The 19666-nt window shown below is 35.9% G+C and overlaps 1 protein-coding gene across 12 annotated transcripts in view; it reads right to left on the bottom strand.

Moving 5' to 3' along the window:
- PPHLN1 (periphilin 1) overlaps positions 1-19666 on the bottom strand; it is a 141930-nt gene that overhangs the window by 117348 nt on the left and 4916 nt on the right. For 9 of the 12 annotated variants that reach the window (XM_030835370.2, XM_030835371.2, XM_030835364.3 and 6 more), the window contains exon 2: positions 10535-10626. In XM_030835370.2, the coding sequence (XP_030691230.1) occupies positions 10535-10606 (72 nt within the window). In that variant the 5' untranslated portion in view covers positions 10607-10626. Of the gene's footprint in view, positions 1-10534; positions 10627-13862; positions 13882-16204; positions 16224-19666 lie in introns of those variants that run through there. The other 3 variants (XM_030835363.2, XM_060306143.2, XM_030835361.2) reach the window with 3 other exon arrangements.

Raw genomic sequence — 19666 nt, forward strand, 5'->3', positions numbered from 1 at the left:
CTATTCAGATATAAATAATTACATCCAATTCAAATTTCCCGATGGGTAGGAAATTTGTCAATGTGCTAGGAAAAAATAAAATCAATAGTTCATATCTATTTGACAGTTAAAATGACCCACCTAATTTTTTTCCATGGGGATACAACTTGGTTTCCTTCTTTAGTATGTTAGACATTAGATTGTAATATATATTCTGTATGATTACATAAAATATAGTACACAAATGAATTTATTGACTCTTTCTTCTAAACACTATCTTTCACAGAGATTTCAATTAAATCTAAACAAATACTGAGTTTCTTAAAAAAAATTGGCATTAAGCCAAAATTAACATTACAATTTATAGCATTTTCTATTTCAAAATTTATTATACATAAAATTAGAATCATTGATATCTCCAGTTTCAAGAAACCACAAAATTCCACTCCACAATACCCTTGTTTGTACATGCTTTGGTGAAGGGATGGCGGGGTGAGCATATACACCTAAATGCTTCTATTAATAGACAGCTTATTACTTTACCAAGCAGCCTGTTTCTGTGTTCAACTCCCCCAAATTACTACAAAGTTATTTCAGGATTTTAAAATGTATATGGTAAAACTTTCAAAGAAGTAAAACTCAAGTCACATTTAGTTATATATTTAACAAATTGTTTCTACAAAATAATACAAATGAAAATAATCATTCCAAACTTGTTAATCAGCAAAAGAAAAAGTCTCCTAATGACAGTTCTTACATCTAGCAATGAAGATGAAACTGGCATTTTCTTTATGTTTTGCGAAAATCTTCAAATGTAAGTAACATTATACCATCTCTGCTCTGTAGGCATCTAATTTTAAAGAAAATTGCCTCATTCTATGAAAAGATTTAAGGAAACGAAGATGACTGTAGGAGTCTGTGACAAAGCAAGACTGTATTTTCAGAGAGTTCACAGCTCATCCAGATATACCATTCAAGAATTTTTTTCTTTCCGATAAAATCCATGATGAGAGGCAAAGATTTCAGAATTTCTCTTTCAAAAGCTTATATTATTAAGAAAGTTCAAACAGTATTTTATATTACTTACAAAGCCAGATCTGAATGGAAATACCACCACTGTTTGAAATTCTTGTACAAATCTTACATTAAGCTATAAATATGTAATTTTCCTTCCTAAATGCTAATGGAAGTACACAAGGCTTCAGATACTAATGTTTGGAACCTCCTTTTTAGAAATGTTTTGGAAAACAATGGCACCATAATACATAAACCAGAAATAAAAATTATGACTTATGAAGAATATGTTATAGAGGGTTTTTAAGGACAACAGGATCATTTTCAATTAATTAAAAAATAAACTCAATGGAATAGAAACATTTCTATTATTTAAAATGCAGATGGATCCATCGGATTTGCTTCTCCAAAGTTAGTGTTAATGGTATGATCAGTCAGACCAAAAATAAAAAGTATATGTAGTTCATTAAAAAAAAACAATAAATTTGAAAACCCATTTTACCTAATCATTTATCCACTCTGGCAGGACGTAGAAAGCAAAAACATGTATATAAACTTAACCATTTTTTTGAAAAGTTATAGTTCTATGTTTTTTACACTTTTGTAATTGTCATTACCTTAGAGACGAGACAATTCCTACCACAAGGCTGTCTGCATTTCTGAAATATGTACTATTCACAGTTTGCTTGTGCTAATAGAAATCTGATCAGATTAAGATACATATCAAATTAGTTTTGCAATTTTGAAATCTGAAATGGTGATTGTGTCTTGTTGCAAAACAACGAATTATTTCTTCATTTTCTATAAATTCCAATTTAATACAACTACCTGTTATGAAAAACACTTTCATTTTAGTTAAGTAAAAGCACCAAGTTTGATGTTTTCTTTGATTCAATATATAAATTACATCAAATTTCCCATACTAATGTTTAGTCTCATTACTAACTGGGTACAGATTATGAGGATTACATTTCTTTAAAAACATTTATTTTCCATTGTCCTTAAAATATATTTTGCACCCATTTTAACACAAAAACATTTTATTTAAAATAAAAATTTTAATATATAAGCACCCCCTTAAGCATCTTTATCTTTTAGGAACACATACTGAAATATTTTCATTTGAAATAAGGCTTTTTGGATTTACTTCAAAATAATCTAAGAGGGAGGAAAGTGGTGAAGGCATAGACAAAACAACATTGACCATGAGTTGATAATTACCATTTGAATGATTTGTCCTTGGGAGTTCATTACATCATTCTGTTTACTTTCATATACTTAACTTTCACCCTTATAAAAAGTCAAAAACAACTAAAACATTAACCTACCAACAAAGTAACTAAGTACAATGGTACATGTAACTATTCAATGCCATTATTTCCTGACACAATCAACTTAGTATGAATGCAAGTTTCATGGGCACAGAAACTTTGGTCTTATTCACTGCTCTATTCCCAGCACCTGGAACAGTACTTGGCACACAGCAAGCACCACATACATAATATATATTCCACTTTGCTATCTCAATTTTACGCTCCTGTTGGCATCACATGCTTTTTACTAGAAAAGTACCACACCTAACTAAAAAATTTGATTACCCACCAGGCTGGTGGACTTCTGCTTTCAAAAGCCTGAGGTTTCCTCACTCTGATCCTTCATGTTTTATGACATGTCTCTGTATTGTAGCACTTATTGGTTTAATTCACTCACTGAATTTTCAATGAAATATTGATTTTTCTGGGTCATTTCAATGGCTTTCGGGAATAATGGGTCAAATATCTGAAACCGGAACTGCCCCAGAAAATTAGGATAGGACTTCCCTGGTGCAGTGGTTAAGAATCAGCCTGCCAATGCAGGGGGCACGGGTTCAAGCCCTGGTCCGGGAAGATCCCACATGTCGCGGAGCAACTAAGCCCGTGCGCCACAACTACTGAGCCTGCGCTCTAGAGTCTGCGAGCCACAACTACTGAGCCCACATGCCACAACTACTGAAGCCCGCGTGCCTAGAGCCCGTGCTGCACAAGAGAAGCCACCACAATGAGAAGGCTGTGCACCACAACGAAGAGTAGCCCCCACTCGCCACAACTAGAGAAAGCCCACGCATAGCAACGAAGACCCAATGCAGCCAAAAATAAATGAAATAAGATAATTTAAAAAAAAAAAAGAAAATTAGGACATATTACAGAATGTAGCCAAGAATTGGTCATATCTCTCTGGAAATAGTGACAACAAAAATAAAGTTAAGTTCATGCAATTCTGCCAGCCAAAAAAATTAAACACCTCCTAGGGCAGCTCTACACAAACGAACATCAGCAAATGAACACTTAAGATTTTGTATTTCACATATGTAATTTTCACATTTCAAGTAAACTGTAAAAAAAAAACATTGCACTTTAGGTAACGATATACATGTTTAGGTAGGTAATGTAAAGTGTACTGTTGTCCACAGTTTACTTTGAAATGCATCCCCAAAATTTGATGGATTAAGTGTATGCATACAGGACAGACAGATGGATAAAGACATGATAAAACAAGTTCAGTTAAATGTTAACAGTTGAATCTAAATGATGAGTAAATGGATGTTCACTATAAAATTCAACTTTGCTGTAGGTTTGAAAACTTTCATAATAAAATACTGAAAAAAGTTTTATTTACATGGGTAAATTTACAGGAACACTGACTAGGTAAAACAGTAAAATGCGGGGCATAAAAAGAATTAAATTATGCATGTGCACACTTTTAATAAAAGTGTTTCATGAAATAAGAGTGGGAAGAAAAGGAATATTTCCACATTAATATACTTTAAGCAACAGTATCTGGAATATGTATATAACTGAATTGCTAAATGAAGTAGACTTGATTATTTATTTCAAGTTGGATTAAAAACAGATGTCTGATTTTATCTTGGGTACATTTAAATATGAGAATATACGGAACAAATATATGTCCCATATATTATCTATAAGACCTTAGAAATTAACAAACTCATGTTCTGAATTCACTAAAAACTTGATTTCTGATTGGCTAGAGTCTCCAGGAGGGAAATAACCAATGACAAGAAGAGGAGATACATTCAACTAACCCAAGGAAATAAATATTGTTATGTAATTACTTAATTATAAAACCTAATTATGTAACTCAAAACTAATTATATGTGACAGAAAAATTTTTTAAAGAAAAATTTTTTTTGGCCGCACAACACAGCTTGCGGGATCTTAGTTCCCCGACCAGGGTTTGAACCCGGGCCATGGCAGTGAACGCTCCAAGTCCTAACCACTGGACTGCCAGGGAACTCCCCAAAAATAAAATTTTTTAAAAATGTTGCTGCTCATCACTACCCTCAGGCTTTACAATTCTTACTGCTACCAAAATTAGAAAATCTTTACTTAATATGCATTTGTTAAAGGAACAGAAGAAGGCAGGTAGAAGCAGATAGGACTGCTTCAGTCCCAGTTACATTACAGTGCCCCAAATATAAGCTGCTAGTGTTTTGATCCTAGTTTCCAAACTTTAAAAAGTTTGGAAAAAGTTTAAAAACATCTCTAAAAATCTGAAAGAAGCCAATGGAAAATGGACATTTTATGTTGCAACTTCATTAAAATGTTCCACATTACCTATCTGTTCCCTATCAAGCTAACAAGGCGGACTTCCACAACTGGAAATTTACTGGTATCTAAAAGCCATTGTTACAAAACTTGAAAAAGGCTACAAAATCATATAACCAAGCTCACAGAAATTACAGATTAAAAAGTAAAAAGCATGGTTTTAAAAATAAAGACCTTACAGGGACTTCCCTGGTGGTCCAGTGGTTAAGACTCCACGCTCCCAACGCAGGGGGCCCAGGTTCAATCCCTCGTCAGGGAACTAAATCCTGTGTGCCGCAATTAAAGATCCCACATGCCGCAACTAAAGATGCCACAACTAAAGATCCTGCATGCTGCAACTTTATTTATCCTGGCACAGCCAAATAAGTAAATAAATATTTTTAAAAATAAAATTAAAAAATTAAAAGTAAAGGCCTTACAGACATCTAGAAGTTAAATGTAGATGTTGGGTGACAATCAATGTCCTCCCAACAAAGGAATGTGTATGTTTACATGCAGATTCTGTGTAGTATACTTCTTTGAGCTTAAGTCTCCTATTTATCTACCCAAGTTTAAGACTAAATAAAAATTTATGTGAAGCACCTTAAAAGTAACTTATTATTGACACAGAAGTAACTTTTAAATGCTCTAAAGTGCTAAAATAATAATTGATATATTTGTCAAGTTGTACATTGAGGATAAGCTTTCCAATACTCAAATTAAGTGTAATTTAACATCAGCACCAAAATACATGTGTCCAATTGCCTTCCAGGTTTATCAAAGCTAGAAGCTCACAAAATAGTTGCTTTATAACTGAGGTCATACTAGTGTAGTAGGTACCTTCTAGAGTCCCTATTTGATGTCATACTTTATGTCATAGCAATAGTTTCTCAAACACATTTCTGATGTATCAGAACTGGAAATGAATGGGACAAAGGGAACAGTAAGAAAAAAAAAAGAGAAATGCAGTAAAATTGTTTGTTGTTAGAGAACAGAACCCAAACATACAAAATAAAATAGAACATTAACTTTGTCTATCCCAGACACTAATGAGAGTGGGTTCTCACTTTATGAAGAACTAGCTAAAGTTTTACATTTAGAAAAATATATATATTCTGTCCTTTCAAACTTTTAGGTAAAGTTTTATTTAGGTATGACAGCCATATAAAAAAGTGTACAAACCGTAAATGTATTTCTGGATAAATTTTCACAAGGTAATCACACTGTGTAACTACCACCCAGATCAAGAAACTGAACACTCCCAGCATGGCAAAAGCCTTCCTGTGCTCTTTGTCTGTCTCCCAAAAGTAACCTCTTTCCTGGCTAGTTCTGCCTGTTTTGAAACTTTGTATAAAAGGCATCATACAGGACACACTCTTCTTTCTTCCAGTATTGCTGTTGCATATGGCAAGCAGTCCATTCTTTCTCATTGCTGTATAACTGCACAATTAATTTATCCATGCTGTTGGACACTTGGATTGTTGCCAGTTTGGAGTTCTTATGAATAATGCTGCTTGGGAACATTCTTGTACATATCAATGTCATACACCAATATACTTTTTAAAATAACATTAGATGATCTCTGCTTTGTAAACAAGTATTTTTAAACTTTTTATTATGTTTTTATTAGATCCAAAGTCAGAATTACAACTTCAGTGATTTACATTTCTAGTTCCAGTGTCACTTAAACACTTTAACCCAAGAATTCTGTCGGTCCCTGAAATCAGATGTGAATAAAAAATTACTTTTTCACCTAAAAGTAGGCGACAAACAACACAACAGCAAAAGCTGCATCTGTGGCTTCACCACTAACAGAAATCACAGATATTTTTATGTTCATGTTATAGCTGTTGCAGATACCTCAAAGTATCATTTACACTCATCACTCCTTTGAAAACACAGCAATGAAATCCCCACCACTACTTCTTGTTTGATAGCTAATGACCTACTAAAAGAAGTATATATTACTATATCACAAATTTGGTTTCTAATAGTTTTATAATTATATTCAAATATAAGTGGTCTCCTTTAATTCTGTGTATTTTATTTTACAGTTTTAAAAATGCTATTCTAGGGCTTCCCTGGTGGCGCAGTGGTCGAGAGTCCGCCTGCCAATGCGGGGGACACAGGATCGTGCCCCGGTCTGGGAGGATCTCACATGCCGCGGAGCGGCTGGGCCCGTGAGCCATGGCCGCTGAGCCTGCGCGTCTGGAGCCTGTGCTCTGCAACGGGAGAGGCCACAACAGTGAGAGGCCCGCGTACCGCAAAAAAAAAAAAAAAAAGAAAAAATGCTATTCTAGGAAGAGATCCATAGGTTTCACAACACTGCTAAAGGGATCATGGCACAGAAAAGGTTAAGAACCTATGCTTTTTTAACTAAAATGTAGGTGTAACATAAAAAGCAAAGGGATAATTTTCCAAGAGCCATCAAAGGGGTATAACATATCGAAAGGAAAGGAAGGCTTTAAATTACTAACCATAATAAGACCAAGTTCACCAGAAAAATGTAGTGTCTTGAGTCTTGTGGAGGGGGGATGTGGGAATACAAAAGGATTTATAAAGTAACAGAAGTTGATTGGTGGGGGGGCGGTTGGAGAGACCAATCTAATGGAATTAAAAGAAGAGAGACCAGAGGAATGAACTTGGACAAGTTCTGGGCACATTCCACGCTCCAGAAGGAGAAAAGCAGTCTGGGCTCCTCCCCATCTAGGAGAAACCTAGCAGCCAGAGAACTTAAGGAAGTGAGATTTACCTTTAGGCACTTACAGTTGAGTACATCTAGTCTGATTTTAAGGGCACTTGTGGTAAAAACATACCTCCCTATCTGCTTACCACTGATGAAAATTATGAAAATTGCCTCTGTTTCACTTTTACACACACACAAAAGGTATAAAATGAAAACGTTTGGGTTTGTTTAAATTTTACTACAATATCCTCATTCATTGAGGACTTCCCTCACCTGTCATCTTTACCTCAACTGTCATCATCAGCAACTTCAGTGTTCAGCTACAATCTGACTTTCTTAACTCTGCATACAGGAATCACCTGATGAACTTTTAAACAACACTATTGTCCAGATCTTATCCACAGAGATTATGACTTAATTATCTAGGGACCATTCACTGGTATTTAAGAGCCCTCTAGGTAATGTACAGTGAGGACTGATAGCCCCTAATCTAGATTACTGATCCAAAATCTAACCTCAAAGTTTTGTTGACCTCAACTCCAATAACCTTCATCCACCCTCATTCCCACCACCATATACTGAACTTCAGTCACCCAGAACTGTTCCATCTTGGAAACTCTACATTCCAAAATACTGATTGCTTATCTTTCCACCATACCCTGGTTTTCAACCTCATTAAGCCTTTCCTGTCCCTCAACCCCTTACTTCTTTCAATCCATTGTCCCTCTCATAGCCTTATTCCCTTTCCTAATCAGCCCATTCCATATATCGCCTCAATAATTCTTCAATATCCTTATCTCCCTGGATCCACCATTCATTTTGGAATCTTAAATCAATACAACTTGCTTTCTCTACTCCCAACCTGGGCTACTTAGATAATAAAGTACACAATCCTGCAGATTGGTGCCCCTATAAAATTTAAGGTACATAAGCTTACAGCCCCTCAGCAACAGTCTTTTTAAACATCTCTAGTCAGGAGATACCTACAATGGCTTCAATGGCCTCAAGTCTCCCTCTATCTCCTCCACTTTCAATAGATGATCTTGCCACCACTTACTTGAGAGAAAAATAAAGGCTGTTAGCTATGAGCTCTCTCAAATCCATTCTCACACAGACAATGATAGAGAGGGCCCTACTTATTGGTCTTTATGACACTGATAAACTGATTATTCCCATCTTAAAACTCACTCCTCCCCCAGCATATTTAAGCCAGCTTCCTTGATAAGCAATAACCTCTGGGCAGGTCCCTCAACTTCCAGTTTTAACAGCTCTTTAAGCCAACTCCCACTGCAGTGTGTTCTATCATATAACACAGCATGCACACATAATGCAGAATGGTGTCTTAAAAGTTTTATGTCATAACTTTCCCCATGATTTTATCATGAGTATTTCCCATTGTTCTCTGAAATTATATTTCTGTATATAAATCTCTGTCTACATTTTAAGGCTTCTAAAACACTCTACTACATTCTAGAAATGTACCATTAACACTCAGAATTGTTTTGAAGATTAGGAAGTTGATATATACCTCACTTATAGTAAGTAGGTACTAGTTAAATAGATGGTTACAATAAATTTCCATTTAAAGTAAGTCATCCCCTCTCTAAATTACCTTATTTTATAATTTGGAGCCATGTAAAAGTGTTACATTAAAAAAAAAATCTAATTAGAAAAGAAAAAAAAAAGGCAAACCCCCAAAATCAAAAACAAAGTACGGCTTCCCTGGTGGGGCAGTGGTTAAGAATCGGCCTGCCAATGCAGGGGACACGGGTTCGATCCCTGGCCCAGGAAGATCGCACATGTCGCAGAGCAACTTAGCCCGTGCACCACAACTACTGAGCCTGCACTCTAGAGCCCATGAGCCACTTGAGCCCAGGTGCCACAACTACTGAAGCCTGCGTGCCTAGAGCCCGTGCTCTGCAACAAGAGAAGCCACGACAATGAGAAGCCCGCACAACTCAACGAAGAGTAGCCCCTGCTCACTGCAACTAGAGAAAGCCCGCACACAGCAATGAAGACCCAATACAGCCAAAAATAAAAACAAATAAATAAATTAATTTAAAAAAAAAAAAGTAAAACAAACCCAACTATATATTCAGTTAATGGCATAACCACACAGAAAATTCTTTTAAGTATCCCAAATTTCTAATGGGATATATTTATGGGAGAGTAAGGGACCTAAAAAAATAATTTTTAAAAAATTCATCCCTTTTCCCATCCCTGTGTTAGTCCTACACCTTGTTTATCTATCACTTGTTTGCTCTAGGTAAACTACAAAATAATTCTATCAAGCTGAAAAAATTTTTAAGTTGAGATTTTGATTAGAAACATCAAGACTATTTATTAACCTGGAAAGAAATGACATTTTATAATAATTAAGTCTGCCCCTTCTGAAATATGGACGGCCTCTTCATTTTTTCCAACTTAATTCATTTTAGATCAACCCCAAGCTAAGCTGTAACCTAGGCCAAATGACAACCATGAAGATGATATCACTCATTTAAGTGGGTTGTAGGATTTACTTACAAAATATACAAAAAATAACTAACATATAAACTAATATTTGTGCCCTTTGATAGTGTATAATGAATCCATAATATACCCATATACCATCACCATGAGCCCAATCCCTTGGTGCTTAGAATGGGCCTAAGCAAAAGTTTAATAAGATTGACAGCTTCTTGACCTTACCCAAACCCTCCCTTGGGTCTCTATAGAGGATTCTGAGGAGAGAAAGAGAGCATACATACATTCAATAAACAGTGAGCTCCTACTATGTGCCAGGTACTATACACAGTGCTGGGAATACAATAATAAGCAAAACAGCAAGCTCCTTTAGAAAAGAAAAGGACTGGTTCAAAATTACCAATTCCCAGAGCAACAAAGAGACAAGCAGTAGAACAGCAAAGCAGAAACTGCCTACCTCCTCCTACTTTAGAATTTCATATATCCAATTTGCAAACATTTTTAGGAATATAGAAAAACAGGCGACAGCCAATAGTAGGAGCAGGTGCTCAAATATTTCTTTGTTAACTGATGGTCTGAGCTTTATCAAACCTCAAATTTTCTTCACAAATTAACTCCCTTTTAGAAATTTAAGCAAGAAATATAAAATACAGATTTTCTACATAAATAAAATGTTGCCTTTCATTTTCAAACTTTTGACTTTTAAAAGATAAGCTTGATCTATCTACATTTCAACTAGCTTTTGGTAGACAAAATTCACTTGGACACTTGGTTCTGAATTATTCTACAGGTAAGAATAACTTACACTGGGGTGACTTCGAGGAGGTACTCTTTCTCTTGGAGGTCTTTCATAGTCATATCGTCCCTCAGACCACATTTCATCTCTTCTGTAAGCCACTAAAGAATAAAAAAAAAGAAATCAAAGAATAATGGGTTTATGTTACTATGAAATAGTAAAGAAGAAAAGGAAAAAGTAAATGATTACATTCTAATACAGATATTTTCCAGAGATACTTAAGGGAAAAAAAAAAATGTAAGTGACCAAAAGGAAAAAACAATGATTATGGCAATTCTTCAAAACAATTTGAAATTTTCTTAAAAAAAAAAAATGTAATAGAAAGCCCCACCTTCCTTCTATTTCCAAGGCTATTTAAAAGCTTCAAAGACCTTATTCTCATCAACTGTGGGAAGATCCATAAGACCACAGATTTTTCATTCTCATAGAGTAAAAATTAGAAAAGATTCATTTTAATGAACAGTGTAAAAGGCTAATAAGCAAAGCTGGATGGTGTGTACAACAGTAGTTTCAGCTTTTCTACATCCTTGGAGCTTACTGTCTCTTTATGTCCAATGAAGTGTTTTTAACTGAAAAAAATACTAAATAAACACTCCTGTAAAAACACACTCAACAGGACTTCCCTGGTAGCACAGTGGTTGAGAATCCACCTGCCAATGCAGGGGACACGAGTTCAAGCTCTGGTCTGGGAAGATCCCACACACCACAGAGCAACTAAGCCCATGTGCCACAAATACTAAGCCTGCACTCTAGAGCCCGCGAGCCACAACTACTGAAGCCGGCATGCCCCAGAGCCCAAGCTCTGCAACTACTGAGCCTGCGCTCTAGGGCCCGCGTGACGCAACTACTGAGCCCACATGCTGCAACTACTGAAGCCCACGCACCTAGAGCCTGTGCTCCACAACAAGGGAAGCCACCGCAATGAGGCCATGCACCACAACGAAGAGTAGCCCCACTCGACACAACTAGAGAAAGCCTGTGCACAGCAACAAAGACCCAACGCAGCCAAAATAAATAGGAAAACCCCCCCCACAAAACACACTCAACAAACCCTGAGACAAACCACTCTTGATTTTGTTTTTAATATTATAATCTTATTTTAATGCAGAGGCACCTTCATAAAATTTGAAATTAAAAGTTCTGTCAGCATTTTTCCCATTTGGGATGCAGAGAGAGGCTTCCTACTTTAACAGACAGCTGACATTTTCTGGGTAGAGGGCTAATGCAGTGCATTACAGAGTCCAGATGAAAGAGCATCTGTGAACAGGTAAACAAGGCAAATAAGACAGAAGATGAGAATAGGGTACAGGAAACAGCCCAAAGGTCATTTACATGAAATGGTGATACAGTAATTGAGGGGTTGGCAAATGTTTTTTTAACGGACCAGACAAATATTTTTGGCCCTGCAGATCACAGGTCTCTGTCACGACTACTCAATTTTGGTAGTATAAATGACAGCAGTCATAGGCAATATATATATATGTATGGGTGTGGCCATGTTCCCAAAACATTTTATTTACAAAACCAGGCAGGTGGCCCACAGGGAATAGCTTGACAAGCCCTGGAGTAGATGACAAATGGTTAACAGGGCAGAACTGGGAGAGGGTGAAGTAATCATGGAACAGGTTAGAACTGTGAACCATCCTGATGTGTAGAAGGATGATCATGAGCGAGAAGTGAAAATGGAACAGGTACCAAGTTATGGCCTTTTAGTACATAGAAAATAAGGCAACAAGTCCACATACATAGTCCACAGATCAGTGAAGATGAAAAATATTTCAGAGGAGCCATATGTCAAGAGATTTTTGGTGGTTCTTTCTGATGTAATACTAAGGGGGAAGAAAAAGAAATAGACAATCCATTTCGGCAGCACAGAACTGTAATAGTTTAGGTTAGTTTAGGCTAAGGAAAAAACAAAGACTGGAAGATGAGAGCAATATTTTTTTTAACACTATCATAGTAAAATCAATCTTAATTTTCTCTGTACAAACAAACCTATAATATTTTCTAATACAATTAGACCAAATAAAATGAACTAACTAACCAAAGATGCCTAGGGAAATGTTAATTTAAATTACAAATTAGCTTTTAACATTATGCATACATCAACCTGAATTCTAACTCTACAATCAGACATCATTAACAGTGTTATTTCAAAGTAACCAGTCTTTTAGGTAGAAGAACTGATGGAAGCTTAAAAGGAAAAGAAATAGTCAACATGGAAAAGAAATAGTCAACATTGCTTCTCCTCACCTACCTTTACTGAATCCAGGTTTCAGTAAAAGGGTTTCAGTCTAAAGAATGAGTTAGGTTTTATACTACTTAAGATACAGTACACAGAAATAGTAACAGCAACAAACTGAAATCAAATCACAGGAAAAAATCAACAACCCAAAAGAAAAATTGACATATGATATGAAGACAGTTTACAAAAAAGTAAACATAATGGCTCAATCTTTTGAAAAGATGCCCACCTTTCTTCAAAATAAAGAAGATGAAAACTAAAACTATAATGGAGTACCCAAAGCTCTGAAGAAAGCAAACTGTTTTGATGAGAATAAGGAAAGCAACACTCATAATTAATGGAGGAAGTATAATTTGGAATAGACTGGGAACAATTTGACAGTATCTATTGAAAATGTTAAATGCACATACGCTTTGACCTGGCAATTCCACTTCTACGTATACTTGTACATGTGCATGGCAAAGACTGAAAGCAACCTAAAATGTCCCTCAGGAGGGTACAGGTTAAATACAGTGCTGTACATTCACATAAAGGAATTCTATGCAAACCATTTCAAAGAAAAATAATCCCATATATAACAATATAGAAAGATTGCGAAGATACACTGCTAAGTAAAAAAGAGCAAAGGGCAATCTAACATGTAGAGTATGCTGACACTCTGGAAGTAAAAAGGCAAGTTATGAATACATATATGCTTTTGCACAGACCAGTTCTGGGAGTGTAAGCAAGAGAACATAACCGTGCCTGCGTCTGGGAAAAATGGGGTGGCTGGAGTATAGGAGGGTAAATATTTTCACTGCATGTTTTATACATCTTATTATCTATTATAAAAATAAGAAACTGTTTTTAAAGGTCCTGAAAAATCATTCAATAAGTATAATGTGTCAATTGATGGCAAAAATTATGACTATAAATTAATGAACTAAAGGAGAACATAAGGAAAAGTAAGATTTTATAATTAATGAGAAACAAAAATAAACTACAAGAATTCTAAAGAAATCCTATATAGTTTCTTAACTAGATACAGCAATAAAATACTGAAATCTACTGGCTGCCCACAAAGAATGTATGAATAATTACTATACTACTTACTTGAGTCTCTTCAGGAATCAAATTTAAAGTTTTCAACAATCTCCTGTAGGTGGGCGGGAAAATACAGACATAAGGATTTGTGTCTGTATGTACGAATGGAGAAAAATAACTAAACCTTCATATTTGTATAAATAAAACTCTCAAAATAAAAAATTATGCACCTTAATAAGCAAGACTCCCTTCAAACACATCTTTGAAAATAGAAGATATTACTTTGACCACCAGAGGCCACTCAAGTTTCGTAAGAACAACAAAATTACATCAAGAAGACTTCTAGTCCTAACTTTGCCAGCTGAGAGCTGGACAGGGCATAACTCTTATCCTTTCTCTGAAAGGATTGCACTAGATGTTTAAGTCATTTTTACCTAGAATATTAAAAACACTAGCTTTAAAATACCTCACATATTGAAAGAAAATCTGGCATCCTCAGTCTGGAAAACGCTACAGTTTTATATTGGCAATAAATGGTCCCAAGTTCAAAAGTAATCCCAATATCAAACCAGTAATCATTGACTCATCAAAGAACACCAAACTTATTAGGTATAAGTTTAATGGAGAACTTTTAATGACTTTCTCTTAAAATATACAAAGTACACTGAGCAGGCTTAGGTAAAATTTTTAAAAAAAAAAAGGGCATGTACGATTAACAAAGGAAATTCCAAGTATTTCAAATATTCTTACGTTAAAAAAAAAAGTGACTCCAAATCTACTCAAGGCTGTAGCCCTACCTACCACCTTACATGAAATTCAAAGGATAGAGGAGTGGGTCTACTAGAAAGACTAGGGTCACCTAATTGCTTTATAGAAATTTTGAGAAGTGCCTCACTAGCTGAGTGCAGAAATAAGACTGTATTTTTAGTCTTAAATTTATAGGTCACTCCTGATCTAGTTGCCTTTTTCTGCTTGACAGTTTGGAAGACAAATAGCAAAAATTTTATTGCAATTACCTCACAGTATTTCTACTTTAATTAATAAATCCACAGCTTACAGAAGCTAAAAAAAAAAAGCAGCAAAGAAAGTAACAGTATTTAATTTTGATGAAAACCTAGCAATTGGAAACAAAGCTGCTAGAACAAGGCAAAAAACAGAAACATAATCATACAGAAAGTCAAAATAGCACTGTCTAGAATATACATCATCAAGAGACAAGAGGCCAATTAAATTCAGTTGTGGAAGAGCTAAATGTAAGCAAATGAATCAGAGTTAAAATCCAGAGACAGAGAAAAAACCTAAATAAAAGCAAACTTATCTGATGGGGAGTCATTGTTTAATAGGTATGTTGTTTCAGTTTGGGAAGATGAAAAGCATTGGGTGGTGGTGATGGTTGCACAACAGTGTGAATGTAAATACTTAACACCACTGAACTGTACGCTTAAATGGTTAAAAAGGAAAATTTTATGTATATTTTACCACAATTAAAAAAAATTTTTTTAACGTGAGTTTATCTGGCACCAGCTGACTTTGCTGAATGTAACAATCACTTCTGTAAGGCATCAATCTGTATTTTGAACTTAATTTCTACTAGAAACAGAGAGCATCCACAGAACAGCAAGATATTACACTACTGTTACCAAAATTTCAATTCCTATAGTTAATCCTATGACAACTTTGCATATTTGACTTCATATCTGATGATGCCCCAATGGAATATTCACCTTACCTGGAGCTACAGAAATCTCAGTTTCAAGCAAAAATGTTTAGTAAATAAGGTAAATTTTCTTTTACCTTAAAAAGTTGACAATTTTTAAAGATCTTAATTTAAAATTTCGATTACTGTAAATATAAGAATAATTTTATAAAAGGAAGTTAGTTTCCTTTACAAATAACAAATAAATTGCTTACATGTCTATATTACAATGATTAAATAGAAATATTAGGCTATAAAGTAATCTCATAATCAATTATTTCATTTTTAAGTTACCTCTTACCAGTGAGTATACTGAAATATTAATATCTTTACAGAATCTGCAGGTATTCAGTTTTTAAATGTACTCTTACCATACCTATTGCTTTTACAAAACAGCAATATCAGAATATAATTCTTTATTCTATCCAAATTACTGTGTATTTTCAGAATAAGAACATAAAAATAGTAGAACACAATGTAATGGTGAAATTAAACAGAACTTGGTGTAGCAAAATAATTACACCTACTAGTAGAAAACACCCCAAAAAATCAAACACCACTGATAAGGCCCATGCCAAATTATTAAACTTCTTTTATCTTTAAGAAACCTAGACTACCAAGGGGGAAGGGGGGTGTGGGATGAACTGGGAGATTGGGATTGAAATATATACACTACTGATACTATGTATTAAATAGATAACTAATGGGAACTTACTGTATAGCACAGGGAACTCTATTCAGTGCTCTGTGGTGACCTAAATGGGAAGGAAAACCAAAAAAGAGGGGATATATGTGTACATATAGCTGATTCACTTTGCTGTATAGTAGAAACTAACATAGCATTGTAAAGCAACTATACTCCAATAAAAATTAATTTTAAAAAAAGAAGTCTATATAATTGGGGAAGGCAGTAATATAAATAGACGATTCCATATGCAACCCTGTACTGTTAGTAAAACAAAACAGAAGACACAGTTTGATGATTACATACAAAAGAAAGAACATTGGGCTGTAAAGAAGATTGGCTTTAAGCCAGATCTTTAATTAAAACAACAGAAAAGGGAAAAGGTATTAGAGCAGGAGGATATAACGAAGGTACTATAGGATAATAAGGGAAGAATATGCTAATGTCACCTTGAATTCAAAGAATCTTTTTTGTAACTTTCAAAGGGCTTTAAAATAACTGATGAGAATGGCCATCATCAAAAAATCTAGAAACAATAAATGCTGGAGAGGGTGTGGAGAAAAGGGAACACTGGCACTGCTGGTGGGAATGTGAATTGGTACAGCCACTATGGAGAACAGTATGGAGTTTCCTTAAAAAACTACAAATAGGGCTTCCCTGGTGGCGCAGTGGTTGAGAGTCCGCCTGCCGATGCAGGGGACATGGGTTCGTGCCCTGGTCCGGGAAGATCCCACACGCCGTGGAGCGGCTGGGCCCTTGAGCCATGGCCGCTGAGCCTGCGCGTCTGGAGCCTGTGCTCCGCAACGGGAGAGGCCACAACAGTGAGAGGCCCACGTACCGCAAAAAAAAAACAAAAAAAAAAACTACAAATAGAACTACCATATGACCCAGCAATCTCACTACTGGGCATATACCCTGAGAAAACCATAATTCAAAAAGAGTCATGTACCAAAATGTTCATTGCAGCTCTATTTACAATAGCCAGGAGATGGAAGCAACCTAAGTGTCCGTCATCGGATGAATGGATAAAGAAGATGTGGCACATATATACAATGGAATATTACTCAGCCATAAAAAGAAACGAAATTGAGTTATTTGTAGTGAGGTGGATGGACCTAGAGTCTGTCATACAGAGTGAAGTAAGTCAGAAAGAGAAAGACAAATACCATATGCTAACACATATATATGGAATCTAAGAAAAAAAAATGTCATGAAGAACCTAGGGGTAAGATGGGAATAAAGACACAGACCTACTAGAGAATGGACTTGAGGATACGGGGAGGGGGAAGGGTAAGCTGTGACAAAGTGAGAGAGTGGCAGGGACACATATACACTACCAAACGTAAAATAGCTAATGGGAAGCAGCCGCATAGCACAGGGAGATCAGCTCGGTGCTTTGTGACCACCTAGAGGGGTGGGATAGGGAGGGTGGGAGGGAGGGAGACACAAGAGGGAAGAGATATGGGAACATATGTATATGTATAACCGATTCACTTTGTTACAGAGCAGAAACTAACACACCATTGTAAAGCAATTATCCTCCAATAAAGATGTAAAATAAATAAATAAAATAAAATAACTGATGAGTACAGTAACCTTATGATTAGCGGCACATGTTTATGACATTATCCAGATTTAGGCTATTGACCAGTTCTGCAACTGAAGCCAGTCAGCTAAATTTAAACTAAGGTGCTCTGACTCCCAGTGAAGTGATCATGTTACTTACCCTGTCATCACTTCACTAATCTCCTCCCATTAGGGAAGTATCAGAAGTACTCCAGTAAAGTTCTCTGATCCAACACCGTATGAAAACTGAATACAACTGAAAAATGGAAGGACCCCTCTACATGACAATTAAGCAGAGAATAGAATTAGAATTCAGTGTGGGGAATGTAGGCTTCATTTAGAAGTTTGCTAATAACTGGTCGTAGATTACAAAAATCTCATTCTCTTATGCCATATTCAATAGAGTACGTTTAATATACCATCATGGTATATTTATGTCCAGGAAGAAATAAGCTTTCTTAGAGCATTCCATTGAGCTACCCAACCACTGTCATGTTAGCTTCAATTGAGGGCGAAGATGACACGGAGGACTTGAATTCTCGGTAAGAGTAGCCTGGAAATTGAGAAACTGGAAAGTCACAGGCAATATTCTTCTGTCAAACTATTCATGCTTTGAATCCACAGGCAAGGCAACAGAGAAAGATCCATTTTCCATTTTATCTAAAAGGTTATAATAGCAGCTTAGACTACAGAGAAACTCTGTACATTGCTCTAGCCAGCTTCCAGTATTAAATACACACAGGATAAATAGCTTTCCCTCCTTCCCAAATGCATTCCTTTCACTCTTTATATTCATTAACTATTTTGATAGCAAACCATGGTTAGCAATTAGGTCACATTTGACCTCATGCTTTAGATGAGCCATAGGCCTTCACACTGGCAACTGCCCACCCAGGATGCTTTTCTCCAGGTATCTGCATGGTTAAACCCCTCAATGTCACCTCCAATGTCTTCTTAATGTCATTTTTCTACCAGATCCCCCTAATCTTGCTATTTTTTTCACAGCATTAATCATCTAAGATACTATATAACTTTGATGTAAATTATTGGTCCCTTGCTACTAGGAATGTGAACTATATGAAAGCAGGGATCTCTACATTGTTCATTGATTAATATTAAGCACCTAGAATAATTTGCACAACGTATGTGCTCAGTATTCATGGAGTAAATCTATTAAAGCTGGTAACATGCCCCCTCTGGATAAATGATTCCCACATCTCCACTTCCTTTCAAGAGGATATCTCACAGCACCTCCAACTCAATATGCCAGAACAGCTCTTCACACTTCTCAGAAAACTGCTTTATCTCCTGTTTTCCCCATTTTGGTCAATGACACTATATCAGATACCCAAAGGCCCAAATCAGAAACCTGAGTCACACAAGACCCAAAACTTTTCATATCTAAGTAACTAAATCCAGGTATATCTACCATCTCAATATATAAGGTACATGTACTTCCACTTCCTGAACCCAGCTACCACTGTCTTTGTTCATATGCTCTTAATCTAGCCATTGGACTCCCTAACAGTAAAACACTGGTCTCCTTGCTTCTGATGTCATCTCTTCCACTCAGCAAACTACAGCCAGAGTGTTCATTCTGATAAGACACCTGATTTAAAAATCTCAGTTATTCCCCATATCCCAAAGAATGAAGTCTCAGCCTAAACTTGAAAAAGCTTATTTATGACCTTGCTCCTACCATTCCAGCTTCACCTCCTACCAATTCCCCAACAGCCTCCAGAACCTCCAGACATAACAAACTACATCCTGTTCTGCAAGTGTGCCACTATTTCTCACCACCATATCATGGCATGCTTTTCTCCTGCCTAGAATATCTTTCTTCTACTTATTTGCCTTCACCCTCTGCCTAGTGCTATATAACATTACATTCAATTTACTTTCCTTCCTCTCCTCCCTCCCAATCTA

This window comes from Globicephala melas, chromosome 10 (genome assembly GCF_963455315.2).
Source record: "Globicephala melas chromosome 10, mGloMel1.2, whole genome shotgun sequence".
Lineage (NCBI taxonomy): Eukaryota > Metazoa > Chordata > Mammalia > Artiodactyla > Delphinidae > Globicephala > Globicephala melas.